The sequence below is a fragment of the Eumetopias jubatus genome, unplaced genomic scaffold (genome assembly GCF_037043125.1).
Source record: "Eumetopias jubatus isolate StellerSeaLion01/CBP00866 unplaced genomic scaffold, mEumJub1_p1.0 scaffold_9, whole genome shotgun sequence".
NCBI classification, from domain to species: domain Eukaryota; kingdom Metazoa; phylum Chordata; class Mammalia; order Carnivora; family Otariidae; genus Eumetopias; species Eumetopias jubatus.
The window spans coordinates 117,664,584-117,692,510 of NW_028274815.1; the positions used below are offsets into that span (position 1 = coordinate 117,664,584).

At 44.9% G+C, this 27,927-nt stretch overlaps 1 protein-coding gene across 1 annotated transcript in view; it reads left to right on the forward strand.

The window, feature by feature from the left end:
• CNBD2 (cyclic nucleotide binding domain containing 2) overlaps positions 1–27,720 on the forward strand; it is a 54,525-nt gene extending 26,805 nt beyond the window's left edge. The window contains exons 6-13 of the mRNA XM_028118910.2: positions 247–403; positions 907–1,058; positions 2,832–2,970; positions 11,022–11,136; positions 13,947–14,124; positions 16,254–16,374; positions 22,483–22,646; positions 27,402–27,720. Of these exons, the coding sequence (XP_027974711.1) occupies positions 247–403; positions 907–1,058; positions 2,832–2,970; positions 11,022–11,136; positions 13,947–14,124; positions 16,254–16,374; positions 22,483–22,646; positions 27,402–27,720 (1,345 nt within the window). The remainder of the gene's footprint in view (positions 1–246; positions 404–906; positions 1,059–2,831; positions 2,971–11,021; positions 11,137–13,946; positions 14,125–16,253; positions 16,375–22,482; positions 22,647–27,401) is intronic.
• The last annotated feature ends 207 nt before the right edge of the window (positions 27,721–27,927 follow it).

Sequence of the window (27,927 nt, forward strand, 5' to 3'; positions counted from 1 at the left end):
AGTTGCTGTTCACTGAGCATGTCCTGTGTGCCAAAGCAGATCGACGAAGGTTCTGCTCTCAGGAAGCCTCAGTCTGATGGAGGCGTGCAACTAGGGGGATGTTAGTGAAGATGTTGAGCTTGATGGGGCTGGGGCTGGGCTGTTGTGAGGTCCCTTCTTGTCCCAGTCTGTGCCTTCATGCTCCAGAGCAGAGAGCACAGCAGTGCCCTGCTGCTACCAGACCTGCTGGCCTCGGTCTTTTCTCAGGTTTGGTCGCAGGCGCGTGATTGTCAAGAAGGGGCAGAGGGGCAACAGCTTTTATTTCATCTACCTGGGCACCGTCGCAGTGACTGAGGATGATGATGGCAGCAGCGCCTTCCTGGACACCCACCCCATATTGTTGCACAAGGGCGACTGTTTTGGGGTAAGCGCAGGGCAAGGTCTGCTTTGCTGGGGGCAGGCGTGGGGGCTCGACAGGGCTCCAGCTAGAACACCCAGGCCCAGTCCTGCCTTCTCCTATGGGTAAGTCACTGCCCTGTTGTGGCTCCCAGCACCCTTTCCTGTTACAGGCCAGTTGACTGGACCAGCTGGTGTCCAAGGCTGGCTCCTTGGTCTGTGATGTTTAAGGAATGTGTTCCCTGTATAACCCCCGCAGAGATGCAGTGACACCTCATTGAGGCCCCTTCGGCTTCCTCTCTCTGGTCTGGTCAAGCCTGTTGCTTGTTTTTTCCACCGGCAGCATATTAAGAGGAAGGGATGGGCCGCCAGAGATGGGGAATGAGCAGGAGCACAGGGCCAGCCGGGGAGTCTGCAGTCTGGGGAGTAGGGATTTCTGGGGGCTGATGGAAGCAGGAAAAAGTGGGCAAGGCTGCGAGCAGAAAGTCAGAAGTAGCCTCTTACTTGCCTTTGCCCGTGTCTACCCAACAGGAATTGGGCGTTCTGACTCCGTCACTAAGGAGGGCCACTGTGGTCTGTATGGAAGAAACAGAACTCCTGGTTGTCGACAGAGAAGATTTCCTTGCGAATAAGCTGGACCAAGAATTCCAAAAGGACGCTCAGCATCGATTTGAATTTTTTAGGTGCCTCCATCATCAGCCAACATCTTCCCCCTGTGTGTTTATTAGGTGCCCAACTGTCGTAGGCCCAGTAGGAAACAGTAGGTCCTGCTCTCTGCCTGGAATGCTCTTGAGATGGGAGACACCTCCCACCTGACTTCTCCGTCTAGCAAACTCCTACTAGACCCTCAGGTCTCAGCTCACATCCCTTCCTTGTGGGATGGTACTAATAGAATAGCTAATATGTACTCAGCCCTTTGTACCAGGGCTCTTAACTTCTCTCATTCAATCCCATGACATTGTTTCTCTTGCTCTGTCTAGTTGACAGGTAAGGAAACCAAACCTCGGGGGGGTGATGTACCCAGAATGTTAAATTCAGAAGTCTCTGGGCTTCACTGCCCCACCTCACTAACCAACCCCATCACTCCAGAATAGAGAGAGTGCCCCCCCAATGCTTCTATCACACCCCATGTTTCTTTAAAGTCCCAGCCACACTGTGATTCATGATTACATAGTACCTCCTTTACAGTTTATTTGTCCATCAGGCAGGAAGCACTTATGGTTGTGAGGGCAGAGTGGCCCTTTCGTCATGGTAATCCCCACATTGTCATTGTGCCAGGCACATGCAGGGGCGCATTGTATCCTTTCGAGTTACTCACCTTTAGGAAAAGAATGGAAATCAGATGAAGTATCTGTACCGGCCCTGAAAATAAAGGTTGTAGGGTTGTGCAGCTCTAGAGCAGTGTGGTGGCAGAGGGCTACCCTGTAGGGTAAGGGAGAGTGGCGAGAGTAGGAACTGTAAGAGGGGACTGGGACCTGCAAAGGGCGGACTTAGTCCTGCAGGGGGGAGCACTTCCTGTTTTCACACAGTGGAAAATTGGGGCTGAGCTGCAATCTCAGCTCTTGGGCTTATCAACTGTGTGACCCTAAATGGGTCACCTCCCTTCTCTGAGTTGAGTCTCCTGCTCTGTAAAATGGGGATAATGATTCATCTCTCCCAAATCATTATAAGGTTTGAATGAGATGATCCCAGGAAGCGTGTGGCCCAGTGGTGTTGCCTCTGTGGCGACCCTGCTTTCCCTTCCTGTGTCTCCAGACCCTCATCCTTTGGACATGGCACCGACCTTGTTCCCCCTTAGTGCCCTGGACGGAGCTCAGTGCCCTGAGTCACCAGAGTTCTGGGCTCCGTGATCTATGGGAGCTGAAAAAATATGAGACGATTGTTAGCAGCCCTGTGGGGCTGCATGTGAGGGAAGGCAAGCTACTGAGTGGTGGCGCCTGAGCTCAGGGGAAGGGGTGGGCACTGCAGGGTGGGCCTTCAGTCATAGGGAACAAAGGCAAAAAGAGGGGAGTCCAGATGTCCCCCATTCATCAGGCACAGGCCCGAGTCTTTGAAGCTAACAGGCTGGAGGAGACTGGAGTGAGCTGCCCAAACCAAAGGGAGGGGCAGGAGAGCTGGGATGCGGGGCAGAAGAGCAGGTGAGTTCAAGTGAGGAACTCTCAGAGTTGCTTGGAATGAGACTAGCCTAGTGAGCACAGGGTTGAGGGAAGGAGCCAGGAAGAAGCCCCTGGAGGGCAGAGTGGAAGCGAGAGGCGCATAGCACTGGACTCAGGAGCAGTAGAGGGGTGTGCTGGAGGGGGTGCCACAGGCCAGCTGAGGCAACTGGAGGGTGAGTAAAATCCTCCACCTCAGCCATTTGCAAGAGCAAGACGACATGTTCCCTTTCTGGAAATCGCTGAGAGCTGGGCACCTTCTGTGATGGAGGGCGATGAATTCTAACAGGATTTTCCCCTCAGGAAGATGGATCTGTTTGAGTCATTGTCTGATGAGAAGCTCTGGAAGCTCGTAACCCTGGGGAAGGTGGAGAAGTTCTCGTACGGACAGCTGATCTCAAAAGACTTTGTAGAATCATCTTCCATCATGTTTGTCAGCAAGGTGAGAGGCCCTGGATGGGGGGGTGGAAGCCGGGAAGGCATGCCTAGCATAATGTCCTGTGACCACACAGGTGGGGCTGAGCCCTGTTCTGCAGCACTTCATTTCCTGAGCGTCCATGTTCCAGCTGTAAAAGGCATACCACACAGTTTGGCCTCCCTCCCTCAGAGGGTTGCCGTGAACTTTGAGACACACGGTTAATTAGAAAGAGGGCCACAGGGGTACCCACTCCTTGAGCTCATATACATGCTTATTTACATACAGATACATATTTAAATTATACATTTGGCCCTTGAGTCTTAATGATGCCAGATCAGTTTTTAAAATTGTAATCTTTAGGGATGCCTGGGTGGCTCAGTCCGTTAGGCGTCTGCCTTTGGCTCAGGTCATGATCTCAGGGTCCTGGGATCCAGTCCCTCACTGGGCTCCCTGATCAGTGAAGAGTCTGCTTCTCCCTCTCCCCCATCCCTCCCCCTGCTTGTGCTCTCTCTCCCTCAAATAAATAAATAAAATCTTAAAAAAAAATAAAATTACAATCTTTAAATTATAGACATGATATGACCACTTTATAAAACATAGTTCTGGAAAGAGGGAAGAAATCACCCATGAACTTATCGCCTCAGAATAGATTTTCAGAAGTGGAATTAATTGCTTGGGTGCCTGGGTAGCTCAGTTGGTTAAGCGTCTGCCTTTAGCTCAGGTCATGATCTCAGGGTCCTGGGATGGAGTCCTGCATCGGGCTCCCTGCTCAGCTTCTCCCTCTGCCCCTCCCCCTGCTTGTGCTCATGCTCTGTCTCTCAAAAATGAATAAAAAACAAAAGCGGAATTGCTTGGTATCATCATGTTTATGGATTTTGGAACAAGTTGCTGTCCAGAAGGATCCACTTTATCTAGCTTCCAGCAGTGTGCACATTTGCCAGCGCCACACACCTCTGCCAGGTTTGCCTGTCATTCCCTCAAAATTTACCTAATTTCATAGATAGCAACTGCTACCTCAGTGAGGATTTAATTTACATTTTTCCTCATTACCGGTGAGATTCATCATGTTTGTTTACTACCCAAATTTCATCTTTTGTGAATTGTTTTATGTCCTGTGCCAACTTCTCTGTTGGTTGATAATGAAAAGGCAGTCTGACATTTATTGAGCACTTAACCATGTCCCAGGTTGTGTGCTCCATGTGCTTTGTGTCATTTCGGCCTCACAGAAGCCCAGCTCAGGCCAGTACTGCCATTATTCCCATTTGACAGAGGTGAAAACTGAGGCACTAGGTTAAGCAGCTTGTCCAAGGTCACACAGTTGATGAGGGGCAGAAGCCGGGTTCAGCTCAGGACTGTCTGACTCCAAAGCTCTTCTCAGGGGCTGGGATTTGCCATTTGAGTCGACCCTTCTGTCTGTTGTGGACTCTGCTCAACCCCAATGTAGTTTTCATGATCATCGTGAGAACCGCCATGTTTTTGAGACCCTTTGCCCCTGTTCCAGGGGTTCTACTAGTGTTGTTAATTGTTTTGGTTTATTTGCACATGGTTCGAATTTTAAAAGGTTCAAAAGAGAAATGTCTCCCTCTCACTTCTTCCCCCTGCCACCCAGTGTTTCTCCTTGGGGACAGTCACTGTCACCACTTTCTTCTGTGTCTGTCCTGCATCTGTTCTTTGTATATAAAGGCAAATGTGTTTGTATGTTTTTTCCTTGTTTTTATAAATGGTGTCATGCTACGCAGGCTGTTCTGCACTTTGCTGTTTCAAGAGTATTTCCGTAGATTGTTCTGTATCAGTCCATAAAGAACCCACTCTATTTTTTTTTTTTTCTTTTACCACTTGTGCTGTGTTTTACTATATGATTGTACTGGAATTTATCTAACCAGTTCCTATTGATGGATTGGTCGCCCCCATCTTTTGCTATTTCAAGCAGTGCTTTGGTGAACTGTGTACATAGTACAATTTCACCATAAATCTTTGCTATAGCTCTATCAGGAAGATATTATTATTCCACATTTACAGATGAGGAAGTTGAAGTTAAGACACCTTAAGAAAGTCCACCCATCTAGTAAGTGGCAAAGCCAGGATTCTGTCTCCAAACTTTTAGTATCTCCCATGTAGCTGTTGCTCCTATTAAGCCACCAGACATTTGTTTATTTTTTGCCAAGTTTGGTTCATGCTCTGGAGGGATCTGAGAATGGCAAAGACTGCTTCTCTCTCCTTATCTCTCTCTTCCACTAGATTCTGAGCAGAGACAAAGTCATCCAGGCTAGCTACCAAGTGATTAGTGCAAACTCTTTAAGTTTACAAGGATTTAGGAGGGAGACCTCTCCAAAGGCTGGGGGCTTTAAGGAAGGCTTCCTGGAGAAGGTGAGGGGTTGAGCCTTGAAGTGTTGGACCATTAGACAAAAGGAAGGGCAAGATTGGTTATATGCTGGAGTTGGTTCTTACTGGCCTATGAGAGCTGATTAAGTTTTCGGGAATTTTGCAAGACAATAAACACAGTAATTACTAAAAATTAAATTATATAAACCTATAATTAAATATATGGAAAACAAGGATAGCAAATAATGAAAATTCATCATTTCCTCATGACGTTACTGCATTTTACTATTATCTGTGCTCTGGAGTTTATTTATGTCTGTTTTATCTATCTGGTGGAAGTACTGTACAATTGTGCACGTCTCTTCCCACCTCCACAGGCAATGACTTCACATTGGTAGCTGAAAATTGGCCCCAGCAGGACAGTGGAAATCAGCAGACACTCTGAGTCAGGTTTTGATATATGGCTTTGCTGATTGTCTTAAGAAAGCTATAGAGAAAATGTTTATAATGCAGATTAAATTTAAAAAGTGGGCTGGGTCAGTAGCCATCACATTGTAAAGAGAAGAAAATTACAGAAATGTTTTTCCAGTATTTAAACAGTATTCATCATAGATTCATCACAGGAGTTACATCACTGATAAACATGCCAAGTTCCAATATACATAGTGCTAAAGCTAGAGGGGGTTTCAGTTAATGAATATAGTTTATACAAAGGTGAGAAGTAGTTTGCCAGTAGATTACAAACCAGACTTAATAATATTAAATTTATTGGGAAAAGAGTGGTTTGGATGCAACTTCATTTCTCCAATCATGGTTGAATTGTGACTATAGATTGGCCATGGTTATAAGAACTCAGCCAGAGTCCGCAACAGCATTCTGTGAGAATCACTTGTCTCTGTGGAACTTTGAGTGAGAGTATAGTTTGTTTTGTTTGTTGTGCAGCACACCCTTTGTAGGAGTAAGATTTATAGACGTGTATTCCTTTTCCCAGAGAGCCAATTATTAAACTTAACAGGTGGGTGTTTGTGCTGTTATCTTGGGTTCGGTCCCAGAGAAGGGAGTCAAGACTAGCTAGCTGTAAGCAGAAAGGGAGTTATTGGAGGAGGCTGAATGGCTAACAGACTTACAGGTGATGGAGAGGCCTGAAGGAACAGACCTTAGACTGAAGGTGATTCCCAAATGATTCCAAATCCGAGTCCAGACTGGACAGTCACGGGTGCTCCTGATCCTGCCAAGTTCAGGAAGCCACATCTCTAGCCACTGCTTCCACGAGCACACTGGAGGTCCTGCCATCCAAAACCTGACCTTGCCCAAGTGCATCCGGGCAGGGGAACCCAAATCACCTCCTTAGCTGCCAAGCGGTTTGGGAGATGTTTGGGAATATCTGGCTTCCAGCCTCTACCCTCTAAGGGACTGGATGCACAGGATCTGAGCCCGAGGATGGTGCAGATGAGGATGAGGCCCTTGGCAGCCACCGGGAATAGTGTGGCAAGTTTGGAGAATCCTGATGGCCATGTGAGGAGAGCGGGGAGAGCCTAGCCTATACTATATAGCCAGGGAAGACTGGGGGCAGGGGTGGTGAGGGATCAAAATTCAAGACTTGCTTTAATTAGCAGATTACACCTTGACCAGCAGGAAGTTCTCAGTCTGTTTTAGCCTCCACTTCTTTGTCGGCGAAGTGGGACTACTTACCTCATAAAGTCTGTAAGGATGAGTCTAGCACAGACTTACTCAGTTCATATTCATCCTCGAATTCAGTGGTTCTGAGTGTTGTTGCTGGATCAGCAGCATCAATCCGTTTCACCTGGGAACTCACTAAAAGTACAGATTCTCAGGCCTACGCAAGAGCTGTTCAACATCCAAAACTGTTTTGATAAGCCTTCCAGGTGATTCTGATGTGTACAAAAATTGGAGAACTCTGATTTAAAGGAAGAGTTTTTCAGATGTGAGTAAGCATAAAGAACACTTTAGGGGGCTTCTTAAAAAGGCAAATTTCTGCCTCACCCCAGAGTCTCGTTCATTAACTCCGGCAATCTGCATTTGAATAAGCACAGCTGGTGAATCTAAGGCAGGCGCCCTTGAAGTTCTTTCTGAGAAAAATAATACAATGTCACAAAGTGACAGCAGGTGTGTGTGTGGAGGGGCATTCTGGCTAGTAGGTGAGTTGGATTTGTCCTTTACAGTGTTTTATTGAAAACTGATTTAATCGTTATTGTGAAGATTGTAAATAAAATTTTGGATTTCTGGCTTCTTTTGAATATTCAGAGGATCAGACAACACCAGGCTGTATTGTGATGCAGCTCCCTCTGGCTGGAGTTGAAGAGCACCTGCCCCTTTTAAAGGGACTGCTTTTTTCTCCCATTTTTATTTCCCACCAGGCTGGCTATTGGGAGTATTTATCTAAGGAGACTGGGTCTTTGGGCGCCTGGGTGGCTCAGCTGGTTAAGCAACTGCCTTCAGTTCAGGGCATGATGCCGGGGCTCTGGGATCGAGTCCCACATCGGGCTCTGCCCGCTCTGCGGGGATCCTGCTTCTCCCTCTCCCTCTGCTGCTCCTCCCGCTCGTGCGCCCTCTCTCAGTCAAATAAATAAATAAAATCTTAAAATAAAAAAAAAAAGAGCCTGGGTCATCCCGGCTCCTGTAGTTCACGGATGTGGCCACTAGGGGGCGATATCAGCAGCGAGTGGCTTGGGTGTCCTGGGTGTCCTGGGTGTCCTGGGGACCCGGGAAAGTTAGGGAAGGCAATTTCCTGGTGGCGTAGAAAACATAGTTAATACCCACAATCAACTCATTTCGAACAATTTATCATTTAGGGGCCCATGGTGAAATTGTTTTCTACAGAGATGCAGATGGGATTAAAGACCCACGAGAGATTTTCTGAGAGGAAAATGTTCACCTGTGTTCCTCTGGCACCAGGTTCCTTGTTGATAAATGTTGCATGAATGTTGAATAACCCTGCAAGCCCAACACCTGGCATAGAATAAGGGCTTATTAAATGTTTGATCCCTTCTCCTTCCTCTTCAACAGTAAATGGTCTTGAACCTTAACTATAACATGTCTCTTATAGTTCCTACTAAAAAAGGTAAGATTTTATAAAGATACAAAATAAATAAGAAAAAGTGGCATATCTTTCTTTCCTATCAGATTAGGAAAGATTAAAAGAATTGTGAAAGCTCGGTTTTCAATGTAACACAAAGATATAACAGGCTCTGTTATGCACTGCTGGAGAGAGCGTAAGCTAACATTTCTGGAAGGCAGCTGGGCAATGTGTATTGAAATTGAAAACATACATACCTGTAGCAAACAATCCCAAGGGGATAGTCAAACATGGGTATTATATTAGGATAAACTAGGTTAAATACTGCAATTATAGGGGTGCCTGGGTGGCCCAGTCGTTAAGCATCTGCCTTCGGCTCAGGTCATGATCCCAGGGTCCTAGGATCAAGCCCCGCGTGGGGCTCCCTGCTCGGCGGGAAGCCTGCTTCTCCCTCTCCCGCTCCACCTGCTTGTGTTCCCTCTCTCGCTGTGTCTCTGTCAGATAAATAAATAAAATCTTTAAAAAAATACTGCAATTATAAGCAATCCTCAAATCTCAGTGGATTAACTAACAAAGATGCATTCCTTCGTGCCACTACTTGATCACAGCAGATCAGCAGGAGGCCTTGCTTTTCATGGTCCCTCAGGGGACCCAGGCCACTGGAAACTATCGTCACCTATGCTTCCATGGTCAATATGACAGGGGAAGGGAACGTTGAGAATCAAACACTGGCTTTTAAAGTTCCCACTCAGATGATCAGAAGTCACTTTGCTAAGGAAAGTGGCCAAAGCAAGTAAGAAGGCCACATCTGATTCAAAGGGAAAATACAATCCTGCCTTATGCTTGGGCGGGGGGAGAACTTGAGTATTTGTGAACTGCCTTAATGACCACTCTAGGCATTAAGACGTGTGACAAGATTATCACTTAAAGTTGCTGTCATAGAAACCCAACTGCAGTGGCTCAGTGAATAGTAATTTTTGTCTTGCAGTAGAGAGGCTAGAATTAAGCAATCCAGGGCTAGAAAGCTGTTGGAGGAAGTCTTCAAGACCCCAGTCTCCTTCTAGCTTCTCCCCTCATCATCCACAGCTTATAGCTTTCATCCTAGTGGTCACAACATGACTGTTCCACCTCTGGCCATCACATCTGAGTTTCAGGCAGAGGTAAAGGGGAAGGACAACCATATTTTTCCTGGGGGTTTTATCCATCAGTCTTCCAGTTATATGTCATGAGCTGGAAGTGGGTCACTGCCACCCCCACTGCAGGAGAGTTTGGGAAGGTGGTGAGTTTTGTAAATGGGGTTTTGTTGTCCTGAACAAAATCAGAGTTATATACATATAATAATGACAAATTAGAAACAACTGAATATTAATCTTCAAAAATATTTTCTTGGGGTGTAACATGTGTGCAGTAAAGAACTCAGATCTAAAATTTACAGCTTCGTGAATTGTTACATAGGTATACACCTGTGTAAGCATCACCCAAATCAAGGTAGAGATCATTTCTAGCACCCCAGAAGGCTCCCTTGTTCCCTCTCCCAGACAAAATTCACCCCCCCAAACCAAAGAGAGCCACTCTTCTGACTTTGTTAGATTACTTTTGCCTATTCTTGCACTTCATATAAATGGAATCACACAGAATGTGCTCTGTGTCTGACTTCTTTTGATCAACTAGTTACGGCATACATAGAATAATATGCAGTCATTAAAAACAATAATGTAGAACCATGTTACTTGGCGTGAAATGATGCCGTTGATGTATTATTGAGTTTTATTTTTTCACTTTTATTTTTTAAAGATTTTATTTATCAGAGAGAGGGAGAGCATGAGCAGGGGGAGGGGGAGGAGGGAAGCAAACTCCCCGCTGAGCAAGGAGCCCGATTTGGGACTTGATCCTAGAACCCTGGGATCATGACCTGAGCTGAAGGCAGACGCTTAACTGACCGAGGCACCCAGGTGTCCTTGTATTATTGAGTTTTTAAAAAAGAGGTCACAAGAATCTGTTTTACAGAAAAGGACTCATTTATGAAAAATTGTCTATGTTATGTGTTTACAGAGAAAAGTTTGATATAATAGTCACCAAACTGCTACTCCTTGTTATTTCTGGGTGTTAGGATAAAATAGTTTTAACTTTATGTCCTTCTGTTTGGTTTGAGTATCTTTTAGACTTTTAATTTTGGAATGTTTTTAAATTTATAGAAAAGTTGCAAGAACAGTACAAAGAACTCCTGTATAACCTTGATCCAGATTCACCGATTATTGACATTTTGCCACATTTGCTCCTATATATATTTCCCTGCCTGAATCATTTGAGAGTTAAATATCATTCATTATACTCACTTACCCCTATATACTTAAGTGATTTTTTTCTAAAGTCAGAAATTAACTGCAGAATAATTATCCAAATCAGGGAATTTAACATTGATGTAACATATAATCTACAGTCCATAGTCAATTTCACCAGTTGTCCCAGTAACATTCTCCATGGTGATTTTTTTCCCCCAATGCCAACATTTATTTAGTTCTCATGCTTATTTAGCTGTTTGAGCTTGTGATGAATAGATAACATTTGTGTTAAAAAAAAAAACAAACAAAACCTGAAACCACTTGCATTAAGCCAAGTAAACTGGGGTAAGATGCAGTAGAGCTTAACTTCAAAGCCTGGCCTGCCCTGAGCCTCAGGGGTTAGCCTTTTTGTTTGTGTCCCTTGATGTTTCCAGGGCAGCTGTGAAGTGCTGCGTCTGATAGACCTCAGGACCTCGCCTTTCTACTACAAGTGGATCTGGCAGCATCTGGAGCTGATAGACAACAGACCTCTGAAGACCCACCTCAATGGTAACCGGCAGCCGCGCACAGTAGGGGGCGCCTGGGCCCTGTGGCTTCCAGTTCCCAGCCCATAGAATCTTAGACGTCTAGCGCTAGAAAGGCCCAGCAGGATGTCTGGTTTGATCCCCTCTTTTCGCAGCTGTGGAAACGTGGCCCACATGGCCCCACTGGCTGAGGCTCCTGCCCACCCTCCGGCTCTTCCTTTTTAGGCTTTCCCTTTGTGTCAGGTGCTCCTGGGGAGAGGGGTGGAAAGGAGCCTGGAGCTTGACAGAGCTGGGTTTGAATCTCCCTGGTTAGCTGGATGACTCACTGAGTACCTAAAGCCTCTGGGTCTGGTTTGTCACAGTAGTGTAGTGGCTAGGAGCACAGGCCCCGGAGCCAAACTGCTTGTGTTTTGAATCCAGGGTCCCTCTCTTACTAGCTGTGTGATACTGGGCAAGTGACCGTGTCCCCGTGCCATCAGTTCCCTCAGATAGTCCCTACCTCATGGACTTGTTATGAAATGAAGCAAATGAATATATAAAGCTCAGAACCCTAACTGGATGCATCAGTCTATGGTAGATGTTTGTTATCTTTATCCCACAGGTTACAAGGGGGGCTGCATCAGCTTGTGTGTGTACAGGCCTATACTCAGGTGCACAGGAAATATCCCTTCTCTTCTCATGTCAATTCTTTTTTCTCTCTTTTCCGCTGCCAAGCCACCAAAGAAAAAGCTGCATCCTGTATTTTTTACCCAATTTTTTTTCATTGTGGCAAAATACACATAGCATAAAATTTACTATCTTAACCATTTTTATACCCACAGTTCAGTGGTATTAAATATATTCATAATATTGGACAGCCATCAACACCATCCATTTCCTAATCTTTTTTTTCATTTTGTAAAATGGAAACTGTATCCCTATTAAACAGTAACTAGCCATTTCCTCCTCCCCCTAGCCTCTGGCAACCACCACGCCACTGTCTATCTTTATGATTTTGACTACTCTACGTCATATTATTGGAAGCATACAGTATTTGTCTTTTTGGGATTGGCTTATTTCACTTTGCATAATGTCCTCAAGGTTCATCATATTGTAGCGTGTGTCAGAATTTCCTTCCTTTTGAAGGCTGAATAATATTCCATTGTATGTACATATCACATTTTGTTTATCCATTCATCCATCGATGGACTCTTGAGAACTTCCACATTTTAGCTATAGTGACTACTATGGGCATGGGTGTATAGTTATCTCTTTGAGACCCAGTTTTCTTTGGAATACATACCCAGAAGTGGGTATATATTACTGGATCATATGGTAATTATATTTTTAATTTTTTTAGGAAATTGCCATACCATTTTCCATAGGGTCTGTACCATTTTACATTCCCACCAACAGTGCACAAATGTTCCAATCTTTCCACATCCTCACCAGTGCTTGTTATATTCTGTTTGGTTTTTAAACATGATATTCATCCTAATGGATAGGAGGTGGCATCTTATTGTAGTTTTGATTTGTATTTCCCTATGATTAGTGATGTTCTGGGCTCCCCCTGTGTTCCCTCTCCCTGCAACATGGCTCAGAAAACCTCCAGGCAGTAAGCTGGGGCAATAGTAGGGCTTACCCCATTTGTTTTCTATCTTGCGGGGATGATTGTTCTTCATGGCCTGATGCCCAGTGCCTCATACATTTATCTCAGTTTTTTTAGTAGTTCTAGGTGGGAGGGTAAGTCTAGTCCCTGTTAGTCCCTTTGGCTGGAAGCAGAAGTATAGATCTATGTTTCTTTTTCTTTCTTTTTTTAGATCTGTGTTTCTTAGTAGCTGAGTTTTATCCTACTGTATGTATATACCATAATTAGCTCTAAAGCAATGACCTTTTGCAGATATTTTGGGTTATTTCCAATTTTTCACTATTACCCTGCTGTGGTAAATTTCATGATGTGTTTATCTTTGTATACTTGTACAAGGAAACATTGGATAAATTCTTAGAATTACTGAATCAAGTAATCAATCCAGTGCATACTGGTCATGCACATTTAAAATAATGGTAGATATTGACCAAAAAGTCTTCCAAAAATGTTTACTTGGGGCTTTTTATATGTGCTGTGTTAATTTAGGCTTACTCTTTATAGATTTTGGATTTGGATTAACATTAATTTTAATAGTTGATTCTAACACTGGAGATCTATTTTTAAAAAAGATTTATTTATTTATGAGAGACAGAGAGAGAACATGCACCCACAGAGGGGAGGGGCCAAGGGAGAGGGAGAGACAGTCTTAAGCAGATTCCGTGCTGAGTGCGGAATCCGATGTGTGGCTTGATCCCAGGACCTTGAGATCATGACCTGAGCTGAAATCAAGAGTCAGGGGCTTAACTGACTGAGCCACACAGGTGCCCCTTAATCTGTAATTCTTATAATAATCCTATGAGGGCTCCAGGAAATTACCTCGTCCAAGGTTCTATTGCTCATCACTCCTTTATCTCTTACTGCTGCCTCCGTCCCCAATCCCAGATGAATATCATCTGTTAGTGGAAAGTCATGAGCTTTAAATCAGGTAGACTTGTGTTAAATCCAAGCTTCAGCCCTTTCCTGGGTGACTTAAACTCTGCTGCTCATTTGATTTCTTAAATGGAGCCAGTGACACTTACATGGATGTAACATATGTGAAGGCTCTGCTCCAGAGCAGAGGGACAATACATGGAAAACACAGTGTTTTCTATTTTCCTTTATTTCCCCATAGGTCAGACTGGCCAGGCAGGTGAGTAGGGTATACCTTTCATCATCAGCACAGACCTCAAAAGACCCATTAATGTGTTTTTCTGTGCTTTCTCTAACAGAACCTTCTCCTGTGGAGAGATTTAAGGAATTTCAGATCAAATCATATCCTGTACAGGACTTTAGCTTTCTGAAACTTAAGCACCTCCAGAACTCCTGGGAGCCAAAGGGGACCGGCTTCAGTAGGAGGATTAACACCTCAGGGAATACTCTTCCAAAAATGTTGGGCCCGAGGATCAAGTAAGCTTAGCTCTTGGCAGATAGAAGGGTTCAGATTCTGGTTGAAAAGGGAGATATAACTTGAAAGGACAGAATGTCAGGGATACTGGGGAGGGGGCAGAGGTAGCAGGCACAGCTCGACCCCAAAGGTTGGGGTATAGACAGAGGGCAAACTCGAGAAGTCCTAGATCTGAGACCCAGGAGCAGCATTCTCTGCCTGTAACCCACAGAGCCATTTTAGCTCGTCAGCTACTTCCTTTCTCAGGGAATCCATTTGAAGAAGGAGAGGCAGATCTTCTGGCTCTGATACTCTGTCACTGGATCTTTTTGACTCTGAGCCTCTTCAGAAAATTCTACCCATCTAAAGGAGGCAGGAGATAAGAGCCTGGGCTTTGGAGTCAGTTCAACCCAGGTTCAAGTCCTGGCTTGGTCACTTATTTTAGCTCTGTGTCCTTGCACCAGGGACTTGACCTCTCTAAGCCATAGTTCCCTTGTCTGTAGATAATAGGAGTTAAGTCTTGGTGTTGTCGTAAGCCAGCAATTAAATGAGATAATGGTAGTTATAGCTAACACTTGTGGAATACTCTATTCCTGGTCCTGGATTATCTAATTTAATCCTCACAGGAGTTCTATGAGGTAAGTACTGTTATCAGTCCCATTTTCAAGTGAGAAAACCAAGCTACAGAGAGAGATTAAGTTCCTTGTTTGAGGTCATACAGGTAGGAAGCGGCAAAGCCAGGATTCAAACCTAAGCAGCTTATTAGTGCTCAGTCTTTTTATTTGGTATGACTGTCACAGCTGGAATGAGAATGCACATTGAGGGCTGCCCTTTTGCCTCAACCCAGAGAGGCTGAGGAGCAGGAAAGGACACTCAACTGTACCTGCCTAAAGGCAGCTCAGGGCTGGACCCAGAGCAACATAACACCTCTTCCCCCCTCCCATTAAGTGTAAAACTAAAATATCACAATGAGGACCGCCTGGGTGGCTCAGTTGTTTAAGTGTCCACCTTTGGCTCAGGTCATGATCCTGGAGTCCTGGGATCGAGTCCCGTATTGGGCTTCCTGCTCAGCGGGGAGTCTGCTCTCCCTCTGCCCCTCACCCAGCTCATGCTCTCTTTCTCTCTTAAATAAATAAATAAATAAATATCACAATGATACATCAGTGTCACAATCTCCATGTTGCCCGAAGTACCACTGCACTCAAGTCCTTTGCCTATTAACATTTCTAGCCTGCTGGCCTCCATAAGGAGCATCCCATGACTTCTGAGTTGTTATTCCCTCTGATGGGTATTCTTTCCAAGGGATCCAGTGCTTGAAGTCCAGTCCCAGTTCTTCTGAAGGTAGGGATGGAATAGACCCAGGTTCTCTGCTGTAAGGAAGAAGAGACAGGTTGGACCCAGAAATGAAAGATAAAGACCATGCTGGGCATGTCCTGGGGGGTGAGAATTGTAGGCTGCCTTGTTTATGTGTTGGGTGAGTTTATGAGTTGGGTGAATATATCAGCTATATTCTCAGCTAATAAATAATTTTTTCCCTGCCTCTAATCCAGATAGCATAGCCTGTCTCTTCCTTCTACCTCTCCTGAGACCAAAGAAAGCACAAGATCACCTGTGTAAAATTAATTCCAACATGAACAAAGTACAGAATCTACAGGCTGCCCAAGGAAACCTGTCTTTTAAACAAATAAACAAACAAAGCCATTTCTTCTCTGCTTTTCTGCCAAGGAGAGCCCCAACCTCTGCTGTGTCCCCAGGGGCACAGAGCTTACTCTAGCTCAAAGCAGTCTGTTCCATTATCGGACAGCTCTGACTTAGAGGTTGAGCATCTCTTAGCCAGCCTGGACTTCTCATCCATCCGGTCTGGCTCAGCTGCATGAGATCATCAGCCCCTTCTTCCACATAACAGCCTTCAAGTGTTTAAAGGGGGGGTCCTATCTCTTTCTCTGCTAGCCTCCCTGCTATTAAACTTCTCCAGTTCCTGACATGATCTCTTCCAGAGCTTGATTTGAGTTTTCTCACTTTCTGGGGGGCAGTGTAAGTTCTCCAGGGAGGTGAGGTCTCACTGTACAGCAGAGTGGGGGCTGACTGTTCAGGGCCTCAGGAACTGGCTATGTGACAAATGAGTTCTCTTTAACAAGCTGTCAAATTGCAGATCCAGGAATCCTCATTCACTTGAATGTTCCATGATCAGTACCAAGTATGGTGATCTCCCTGAAGAGGCTGCAGTGGGCGCCTACATCAAGATCCACACTGTGGAGGAAGGAGAAACTGTGGTGAGTGTGCAGAGAGCCTTGTTCATGATAGAGTGTGTAACATGGCAGGCTGGGAGTGTTAAGTAATAACAGGAAAGGTTTAAAAACATCCCACTCTATATATGGTAATATTAAGGAATATTGTTGATTTTTAAAGATATGATAACAGTACCATGGTTATGTTTTTTTAAGAGTCCTTATATTTAGGAGATACATATCAAAATACAGATAAAATGATATGACATCTGGGACTTGCTTTAAAATAATCCAGGAACAAGGCAAGGATGTACCCTCTCACTACCCTTATTCAACATTGTGCTAGAAGACCTCGCTAGTGCCTTAAGACAAGAAAAGGAAATAAAACATTTGGGAAGAAAGAAATAAAGCTGTCTTGTTTGCAGTTGTTTGATTGTCTATGTAGACAACTTCAAAGAATCAAAAAACAAAACAAAACAAAACCCTCCTGAAGTGAATAAATTATTATAGCAAGATCACAGGGTATAAGGCAATGAACATTGGAATTTGAAATAAAAACACAATACCATTTACAATAGCACCAAAAATGAAATGCTTAGGTATAAATCTAACAAAGTATGTTCAGGATCCACATGCAGAAAACTGTTAATTATAATGAAAGAATTCATGGGGCCTCTGGGTGGCTCAGTCAGTTAAGCACCTGCCTTCCACTCAGGTCATGGTCTCAGGGTCTTGGGATCAAGCCCCACATCAGGCTCCCTGCTCAGCGGGGAGTCTGCTTCTCCCTCTCCCTCTGCCCCTCCCCCATGCTTGCATGCAGGCTCTCTCTCTCAAAGAAATAAATAAATCTAAATAATTAAATAAATAATTTATTAAATTAAATTAAATAAGTATAATAAATAAAATAAATCTTTATTTTATTTAAATAAAAATAATAAATAAATAAAATCTTTTTTTAAGATTTTATTTATTTGAGAGAGAGAATGAGATAGAGCATGAGAGGGGGGAGGGTCAGAGGGAGAAGCAGACTCCCTGCGGAGCAGGGAGCCCGATGCAGGACTCGATCCCGGGACTCCAGGATCATGACCTGAGCTGAAGGCAGTCGCTTAACCAACTGAGCCACCCAGGCGCCCTCACAGAACGTCATAGCACAAAGAATGAACCTTAATGTATGCAATTTGTAAAAAAAAAAAAGAGTCATTTAGGAGGCAGGGGATCCCAGGAGGGAATGCAGACTATGACAAGAGCATCTAATGATACTACAAATATATGAAACGATCTCAGTGAAGAGGGTGGGAGACCCTCTAACGCTGGAGGCAGCTGGGGTCCCTGAGACTGAAAGCCGAAGGAACTGCACATGAGCACTGTACTCTAGCTGATAACATCGTTACCCATGGGTGTATGCTCGACAGTTCTGATACTGCAATACACGTGTACTGAAGTGGATCAATTCAGTTATTGAATGGCAGATGACGGCAGCCAGGTTTCTCATCATTGGAGTAGAAATTTGCAGATAAGCAAGGAGGAGGCTAGAATGATCCATGTGGTAATGGATTCGTTGAAGACAACTGTATGAACTCCTTTTTAGCTTGATATAAATACAGATGGTTACACATGGAGATATTTAGAGATATGTGTCTCAACATATATCTTTTGCTCTGTCAACTGACAGGGTCTAAAAGAAAAGACACTCCAGTAGCAATGAGCAAACCTAGCACCTGGATCTTGGTTTCTTATTTTAAAATTTTTATTTATTTATTTATTTATTTGACACACACACAGAGAGAGAGAGAGAGCACAAGCAGGGGGAGAGGGAGAGGGCAGGGAGAAACTGCCCAGCCAAGAGGAGCCTAAGGAGATAAGAGAGGGAGAAGCAGACTCTACTGAGCAGGGAGCCCGATGTGGGGCTCAATCCCAGGACGCTGGGATCACGACCTGAGCTGAAGGCAGATGGTTAACCAACTGAGCCACCCGGGCTCCTCTGGATCTTGATTTCTAATACCATTCTTCAATAAGAGAAACAAGGGCTTCTTGAAAAATGATCGATTCTAGGTCTAGGGCAGGGAATAGACAAGATGAGCCTGGAGCATTTTGTAGTGCCGTGGAGTAAGGAAGTATTGGGGGAAAAAACCCTACATTGATGGAGGCAGGCATATCAAAGGGACACAGGTGCCAACTGAAAGAGCTCCCAGTAGCTAAAGCTAGAACAATTTGAACAATTTGAGCAACAAAATAAAATAGTATTCGATTATAACTGAAAGTATATAGTAAACATCTCTGAGAACATACTGTATAATGAATAAATAATGAACAAATTAATAAATAGGGGAGAAGAGACAAGAGACAGAAGAATTCCAGATAATTTACATACATCCTAAAGGAGAGGATGTATAAACCCCGCTCCTTAGGTGCGGGCTGTACATAGTGACTTCCTTCTAAAGAGTACAGTACGGAAAGGGGGGGAAAAGAGTAACTTTACGGTGGAGGAACCTGAGAAACCCCACTGTAGCCAGGTGATCAAGGCCAACAGCTGCAGTTAAAGTGTGTTGATAGTATGTCTCTTAATATGATGAAATGGGGTATGATGTGATGAGAATGACACTTTACCTCCGTGGTTCTCTTCCCAATAATCCATAACCCCAGTCTAATCATGGGACCAAATCACTGGGTGTCATTCAAAATTCCTGATCAGTACTCCTAAATAGCTATCAGGGTCATCATAAACAAGGTCAGTCTGAGAAACTGCCCAGCCAAGAGGAGCCTAAGGAGATAAGAGAATAAATGAATATGTGTTTTGGATAGGATCATGGAACAGGAAAAGGACGTTAGGCTAAAAGAGGAAATCTAAATAACTCCTTGACCTGAGTTAACAATAATAATAATATATTGATATTGGTTCTTTAATCATAGCAAAAGTATCCTACTAATGTAAGATGCTAATAACAGAGGAAACTGTATGGGATTATATGGGAACTCTGTACTATCTTCTCAGTTTTTCTAAGTTTAAAATTGTTTTAAAAAATAAAGTCTATTAAAAACATAATTATCTGGGGTGCCTGATGGTTCAGTTGGTTAAATGCCCAACTCTTAATCTCAGCTCAGGTCTTGATCTCAGGGTCATGAATTCAAGCCCCATGTTGGGCTCCATGCTGGGCATGGCGCCTACTTAAAAAAAAAAAAAAGTTATCCAATAGTTGGAGGGGTGGGGAATGCATGAATGAAACAAGTTTGGCCATGAGTTCATCATTGTGGGAGCTGGGCAGCAGGTGGGCCTCCACCTTCCCTGGGGAGGGGCTGTCTTCGGAAGCCCCATGTGTGGTCATCATCTAGTATGTGGTCGTCATAGTCCAGAGAGGTGCTCCCTCGCCGTGCCCTCACCACTGTTCCTCAGTTACAGCATCTCCAGGGTCCCCCTCACATGCCTGTCACCCCCCGCTGTGGTGGGCTCTTAATGCTCCCGCCCCACGGGACTGGGAGTCCAGAGGTAGGAAGGCCAGCCAGTACTGGGTGGGAGCCCCAGCCCCTGGCACAGCCCTCCCTCAAGGCTGATGGAATATTTCCAAGCTCTTAGGAAGCTCTTCCTTTTTTTCAGCAAAACTCTGCCTCCTTTAAGTTTTAATTAGCTCCTCCCCCAACCTCCCCCCACCACCCCAAGAACAAAACAGAAGAAATCAGCTTCCTAGCCACATGATGGCCCCTTAGATATTTAAAGAATGCCACTTTGTTTTTCATTCAACATTTCGGGAGCCGGGCACAGTGCCAGTGCCCCGTTAATTATTTTCTCATTTGGTCAGAACATCCTCCATTCCTTCAGGGCAGTTAGTGCTTCCAGGTAAGGCACTCAGAACTGAACACGGGGCTCCTGAGGCCAGTCCCTGGCCTGTGAATGAACCTCACACCTCCAGGCAGAGCAGCTGGGGATGCTGGGCACCCCAAGCCGAATGAGGGCACCAGAGGGCGGAACGGCGTCGTCTGGTTGGGCAGATAGTGACAGCAGTGCAGACGGGGCAATATGGCGCGAGAGCAGCAGGGCCCGTGTTGTCAAGGACCTGCCGTGCTGGAATAGGGGCCTTGGCCTTGATTCTCTAGGAAGGCCTAGAAGGCTTTGGGTGAGGGCTCGGAACAAAGACCTGCTGCCTCGTTCGTCACACAGGGCCCAGCACAGAGAAGCCCCCCCCCCAAATATGTGTTAGTATGACTCTTGATGAAAATGCCTGTGGATGTCTCCCTAATGTGTCTTTGGTAAGACTCTGTTCTCCCTGACTTCATTTGTTGGAGAGTGAATGGTGACAGATGTGCCTGTATTCATGTAGATCACATTTGCCTAACGTGGGCAGCAGGAGTGTGAAGCTGGGTCAGTCTTGGAAACATAGAGGTTGGGGCCTGGAGTAGAGCCTTTGTTTTGAGCCAGGAGGTGTAGGGGAACCAGCTTCTCCAGGGAACAGGCAGACCGGGCAAACCCAGATTGGGCAAGCCGGAGCCATGGGCAGGGCAGAAGGGATATGACAGATTGGGGTCAAGGTCAGGGGGTCCTTATCTTCATTTTGCTTCTAATTAGACAGCTGTGTGGCCTTGGGCAAATCACTTGACCTCTCTGAATCTGTGTCCTCATCAGAAAATGAGGAAATTCAGCTGGGTGAGCTGCTAATTCGAATGTTCTGTTACCCCATTTGAGTATTCATTCAGCAGATAGTTCTTGAGCATGGCCCAAAATGCCAGTGTGGGCAAGTAAACTGACATTCTTCCAGCCCTCATAGGCTTATGATCTAGTCTGGGGACAGACAATAAACAGATAAATTAGCAAACACACAAAATAGTGCAAACTGCTGTTGGGAATGGAAGAGAAAGCTGGATTGTGGGGCAGGCTTCTTAAGTGGAACAATCAAGGAAGCCAGCTCCGAGGAGGTGATGTTTAAGCTGAGACCTGAATGGGGAAAAGAACAAGCTGGGGACGACCTGGGGGAAGTGTGTTGCAGACCAAGGAAGAGTAAGCTCAAAACCTGAGGCCAGAAGGAGCTTGGTGTGTCAAGGGGACTGGAAGGGAGGGTAGCATGGCTGGAACAGAGTAAACAAGGTAGGGTGACATGAGGCCGGGCTGGAGAGCCAGGCAAAGGTGAGATAGCCCAGGCCTTGGGGCCACAATGAGGAGTTTTCTTTTATCCTGCGTGCTGTGGGAAGGTATTTGAAGGGCTTAGGCAGAAAAGGGCCCTGACTAGCTGGTGTGTGTGGGATTGGTTGCAGGTGGATGAGGGTACCTGCCAACAGTGCTGCCCTCAGTGGGGCCCTGAACAGATCACTGGGTTCAAATCCTGCCTCCACCTCTTTCTGTCCTTGGGCAAGTTACTTAACCTCTTTGTGCCTCAGTTTCCTCAGAGTATAGTGGTTAAAAGCATGGACTCTGAAGACAGATCCCCTGGGCTCAAATGCTAGCTTTATTGCTTCCATGCTGTGTGATGTTGGACAAGTTTCTCAATCTCAGCAGCATCCTCTGTAAAATGAGGATAACAATAGGACCCACCTCATGGGGGACTGTGAGGGTGTCAAATGAGTTAGTACCCACGGCAGCAGCAAGAGGGCCTGGGATGTAGCGAATGCTCAGTAAATATTGCTGTCATATCATCATCACGGTCAGGGAGCCAGAGGTGTAACTGAGCTGCCGAGAGGAGGCCAGTGAACCCCCAAGGTCTGTGAGGGACAGAGAAGGTAACTGAGGCCCAGTGAGGACATGTGAGTAGAGACCTGCAGAGAGGATGAGGGAGGGTGTGGTGGCTGCGGAAGGGAAGATTTAGAAGAGGAAGACTCGTTGTTGGAATTCTGTCACTGCATGAGGAAGAGAAAAATGGCTTGGCACAAGAGTTGAGATTGGACATGGGGGAAACCTTGTGAAAAGCTGAAGAGTGTGATTGTTGGAAAGCCTGCATGGAGGTAGGACACAGACGAAGTGCCTTCCTTACAGGCTCTTCTAATCCCAGCAGCCAGAGGCCTTTGATGTCATGTAGCCGAAGGAGCCCTGACCTTCTCCCCATCACTTGCAGAATGACCCCCAGATGGATTCACCGTCTGTCTGGGGCCTCGTTTTTCCTGTCTAGATAATCTGCTGGTATAAGTGGACAGTCTCTGAGGTCAAACTTTCTGGAACTTTCTGTTCCCCAGGGCCTTCACCAGATCCTCCTCCCGGAGAATGAGCATGACATGCGGCCCTTGATCCTCGTGAGCCTGGGAGCTGAGATGATACGGGTGAGGAAAGAAAAATTTTGTGAACTGATCGACAGTGAGGTAACAGAGAAGTTGTCCAGGTTCAAGGTCAACTACCCCAGGTCAGTGCTGGAAACGTGCATACATCCCACCAGACTGAATAAAACAAATTTTCACCTATTGTTTTAGTAAAAGAAAGAAAAAAGGTGCTAATACCTGATGCTGAGAAGGGGGGGGGGGGAATGAAACCGGTAGTTGCTGGTATCCCTTAAATTGTCTCAGTCCTTTTGATAATAATTTTAGAATTATGTTGCAAGGGCCATATCTTTTGAAGTAAAGACCTACCTGTGAATTTATGTAATTAAATTATGGGAATAGCTACATGCGCTGAGATGTTCATAGCAGCCATATTCATGGTAGAAAACCCACTACCACCACCACCCACACGTGTCACACTAAGGACATAGTTTAGCAATTGTGGTGTGTTTCTTTGATAGAGCATAACTGTTGTATTAAGAAAATTGTAAGTTTAATGGCTCTGTAGCAATAGGGTAAAATAGGTGATATAATGATACACGAAAAGGATGCAAAATTGTATATATTCTATGGCTATGCCTTTGTAAAACACAAGAGAAAAACCTAGAAGGAAATAAGCAAAAGTGATGACATCTGTGATGTTGAAAATTTGTAAGAGTCATTCTGTCTGGAAGGTGAGACTAAAATGTACTTCCTGGTTATTGTTATGTATTCCTCTCATATTGTTTTTGCTGTGTGTGTGCATTGCTTTTATAATGACAGAAGAAAAGAAATACTTTCTTTTTTTAGTTTAAATTTTACTTAGTTAACTTACAATGCAATATTGGCTTCTGGAGTAGAATTCAGTGATTCATCATAACAAGTGTCCTCCTTTATACCCATCACCCATGGAGCCCATCCCCCACCCACCTCCCTCCATCAACCCTCAGTTTGTTCTATACCGTTAAAGAGTTTCTTATGGTTTGTTTCCCTCTCTCCTTTTTTCTCCCCTTTGCATATGTTTATCTGTTTTCTTTGTTAAATTCCACAGATAAGTGAGATCATATGGTATTTGTCTTTCTCTGACTGACTTATTTCACTTAGCATGATACACTCTAGTTCCATCCATGTCGCTGCAAATGGCAAAATTTCATTCTTTTTGCTGACTAATATTCCATACATATATACGCTCCACATCTTCTTCATCCATTCATCAGTCAATGGACATTTGGGCACTCTCCATAGCTTGGCAAAAAGAAATACTTTTTAAAAGCTGTTGTCAGGGTGTGCCTGGATGGCTCACTTGGTTGTGTTGACTCTTGATTTCAGCTCAGGTCATGATCTCAGGGTTGTGATATCGAGCCCTGTGTCAGGCTCCGTGCTGGGAGTGGAGTCTGCTTAAGATTCTCTCTCTCTCTCTCCCTCTCTTTCCCTCTGCCCCTCCCCACTGCCTCCCCCCCTAAAAAAAAGTTGTTGTCAGCATAGTGGCGTTCCTTTTTTCCTTTATTCTCCAAATGTTTGGTAATGATGATATTACTTTTATAATTAAAAAAATAAAATATCTTGAAAGATTCGATCAAAATATTTTTTACTTTTCCCTGGTTTTCAAATTTTCCAGAGTGAATACTTCTATAATGTCAAAAAAACCAATTTTTTAATGTAAATGTTAACTGGACCAGTGGTTGTAAAACTATTTTGATCTCACACTGTTATTACTAAGAAGTGTTTGAGTATATACCCCCTAGAATATATGTAAATATGAATAACATATGTTAATTTATTATTATTACATACATATATTGCTGTGCTAATATATACATTATGGACATATCAAAATATGTCTTTAGAAGAATGATCTATGATCTTTAGAAGAATAAGACAAAGATGGGGCGCCTGGGTGGCTCAGTTGGTTAAGCGACTGCCTTCGGCTCAGGTCATGATCCTGGAGTCCCGGGATCGAGTCCCACATCGGCCTCCCTGCTCAGCGGGGGGTCTCCTTCTCCCTCTGACCCTCTTCCCTCTCATGCTCTCTATCTCTCATTCTCTCTCTCTCTCAAATAAATAAATAAAATCTTTAAAAATTTTTTTAAAAAGAATAAGACAAAGATGAATATAAATGATGTCCTATATTTTTTCACACACCCCAGTGGATCTTGTTCACCTCACTAGATGACATGACCCTACACTCCCACTTTGGGACCCCCAGCCTAGACCCCTGGTCTTACCACTGGGCCCCCTGCCTCAGTCTCCTCCCCACTAGTTCCTTTCTGTTATCTGTGCTCTTGCTAAAACCCAGATCTGGTCATGTTAAACTCCTGCATAAAACCTTTCAGTGTTGGGGCACCCGGGTGGCTCAGTTGGTTAAGCATCTGCCTTCGGCTCAGGTCATGATCTTAGGGTCCCGGGATGGAGCCCCACGTCCCCCCTTGCTCAGCAGGGAGTCTGCTTCTCCCTCTCCCTCTGCCCCTCCCTGCTGCTTGAGCTCACTCTCTCTCAAATAAATAAAATCTTAAAAAAAAAAAGGGGGATTTTAGGAGCCTTAGAACCTCAAATGATGCCTGGCACATGATGGTTATCAGTTAATGCCTGTTGAATTGAAATTCAGAAGAGGTTTCTATAGGCCTGAGGGCGGCAGATGCTTGAGCCCTCAGCATCTGTGCCTCTCCGTCAGCACTCTGCTGCAATGGTCCGCAGTGCTGACAGATAGAATTCCGGCTTATCCATTCACTGTTGAACTCATGGCTTCTAGACTGCTAAAGCAGGCAGAAAACACATCCATTATCTAGCTCAATTCCTCCATGTTTTAACTGAGGACTGTGAAACCCAGGGAAAAGGACATGACGTCCTGAAGATCACACACTCAGTGGCAGTGACACCTGTCCTGCAAATGCTACGAGCTGGAGAAGCTGAGCTATCTCCCCCTGCAAAGCGCACCACCCAGAACGGAACCAACATCTGAGTTCCCAAGAGAGAAGGGAATTCTCCGAGGGCCAAAATGAAGGAGAGCCTAAAAGATCTAGTGTGGGATTGCCCAGTGGGTGTGGCCTGGGCCGAGGGTTAAGGCCATCATGGGCTGAAGTTTTTATAGCCTGCGGGGACAGATGAAACTTTCAGTTCACGCGAGGCGGGGATTGGAAGTGAAAGCCCTGCAGCAAGCTGAGACCTTTAGAAGAGTGACCCCGATTTGTGAAAAAATTAACTAGAAATCAATATGACCATCAGCATCAGGAGGCGACATGGGACCTTGTGTGTCTGAACTTGCCCTGGGTCCCCCCCCAGAAAAAGCCCCCCTAAGAATCTGTAATCACATGCTTGCCCCCTCCTAGGTTTTGGTGAGTCCTGTAGCATCTTTGAACCCCAGTGTCCGTGTTTGTGAAATGGGTAGTTGTAAGGATTAAATGGGTTAACAAGTAAAGTGCTGGGCACATGGTAAGTGCTAAGTCAGAATTAGATGTTGCTGGGTTTTTTGGTTTGTTTGTTTTGTTTTTCTATGGAAGAAATTGGGAGTTAGTGGAATTTTCTAAGTGGAGACTATCCAGCAGTGTGCTGGTGAATGTTTAACAACCAGCTCTCTGGGAGGTTTTGCTTGTTCAGGACATTTCACATAAATGGGATCATAAAATATGTCGTCTTTTGCAACTGGCTTCTTAGCATAGTGTTTTCAAGTTTTATCCATGTTGTAGTATGTACTTCATTCCTTTTTTTTTTTAAGATTTTATTTATTTATTTGAGAGAGAGAGAGGGAGGGAGGGAGGAAGGGAGAGAGAGCGAGAATCTTAAGCAGACTCCATGCTGAGTGAGGAGCTCAACACGGAACTTGACCTTACGACCCTGAGATCATGACCTGAGCCAAAACCAAGAGTCGATGCTCAACCAACTGAGCCACCCAGGCACCCCGACTTCATTCCTTTTTAGTGTCAAATGATATTCCATTGCATGTATATATCACATTTTATCCATTCGTCAGTGGATGGATGTTTGGGTTGTTTTCACTTATTGGCCATGATGAATAACGCTGCTATGAACATTCTTGTGCAAGGCTTTGCGTGGACATAGGTTTTCGTTTCTCTTGGGCATATACCTAGGAGTAAAATTGCTAGGTTGTAAGTTAACTCTGTTTAACCTTCTGAGGAACTGCCAGACTCTTATCCAAAGTGGCCGCACCAGTTTACTTCCCCATCAGCAGTGTACCAAAACCCTTGTTTTAATATCTCCACCTCATTACACATTTTTATCTGTCTTTTTAATTATAGCCATCCTAGTGGGCTTTAAGTGGTATCTCATTGTGGCTTCACCTTACGTTTCCTTGATGGATAAATGGTTACCTATATAATTTAACTTTTTAGTAGCCACATTATAAGAAGTAAAAAGACTGATGAATCACAGACCTGTACCCCTGAAACAAATAATACATTATATGTTAATTAAAAAAAGAAGTAAAAAGAAATGAGTGAAATTGCTTTTTAAAATATATTTTATTGAATTTAGTGTGTCTCAGATATTGTTTCAACATGTAATCAACACAAATGTTATTAATGAGTCTCTATATTTGTTATTGCTCTAAGTCTTTGAAATCTGGTGTGTATTTTAAACTCACAGCCCATCTCTAATTCAGACTGGCCACACCACAGGTACTCAGTGGCCACACGTGGCTCGTGGCCACCACACAGAGCAGTGCAGTTCTAGGGGAAGAAGGTGTGGAAAGGCAGAGGAGGCAGAGAGAAGAGTCTGGGCGGAGGTACCCAGCTGGGACAGAGCACACTGTGTTGAGGAATTGGAAGAGTGGCAGGAGGCAAGGCTGGAGGGGCAGGGGCACAGGAGGGGCTAGTGTGGGAAACTCAGTGTCTACGCCTCGCCTTTAGTGATGAAGATCTGTGCCGGAAGTTCCTTCAGCAGAGCAGCTGGGATAGCTTTCGGAAGGACCTACTGCGGCTGCTGGTGAAGCCTCGTCAGCGTCCACCGTTCACCCCAATCCGGCCCAAGAAGAAGGGGATCTACAGCCCCAAGTCTCTGATTCTGGATTTGTGCAGCTTCAACAAGGAGACTAAACCTTGTCATACCGTTTTCGTGGCACCCCAGAAATACCTCCTCCCATTGAGGATTGTCGAAGCCATCACAGCACCCCGATATAAAATCCAAGAACTCCTGCCTCAGTATAAGAATGCAGGAGTCCTTGTTTAGACCCAATAAAAGATGTTGGGTTGTCACTCTGTTTCCTGAGCGACCACCATGGGAGTTGCGGGGCTCAGAGTCAGGGCTCCTGGGGGCTGTGGGTCCCGAGAGTTGTTTGGGGGCGGCAGCTGGGGCACTCTCTCCCCTGATACTTGTGGGGCTTGAGTGAGTGGATGGTCAGGAGGCTGGGTGTGGATGGGTTAAGCCCTGGGGGTG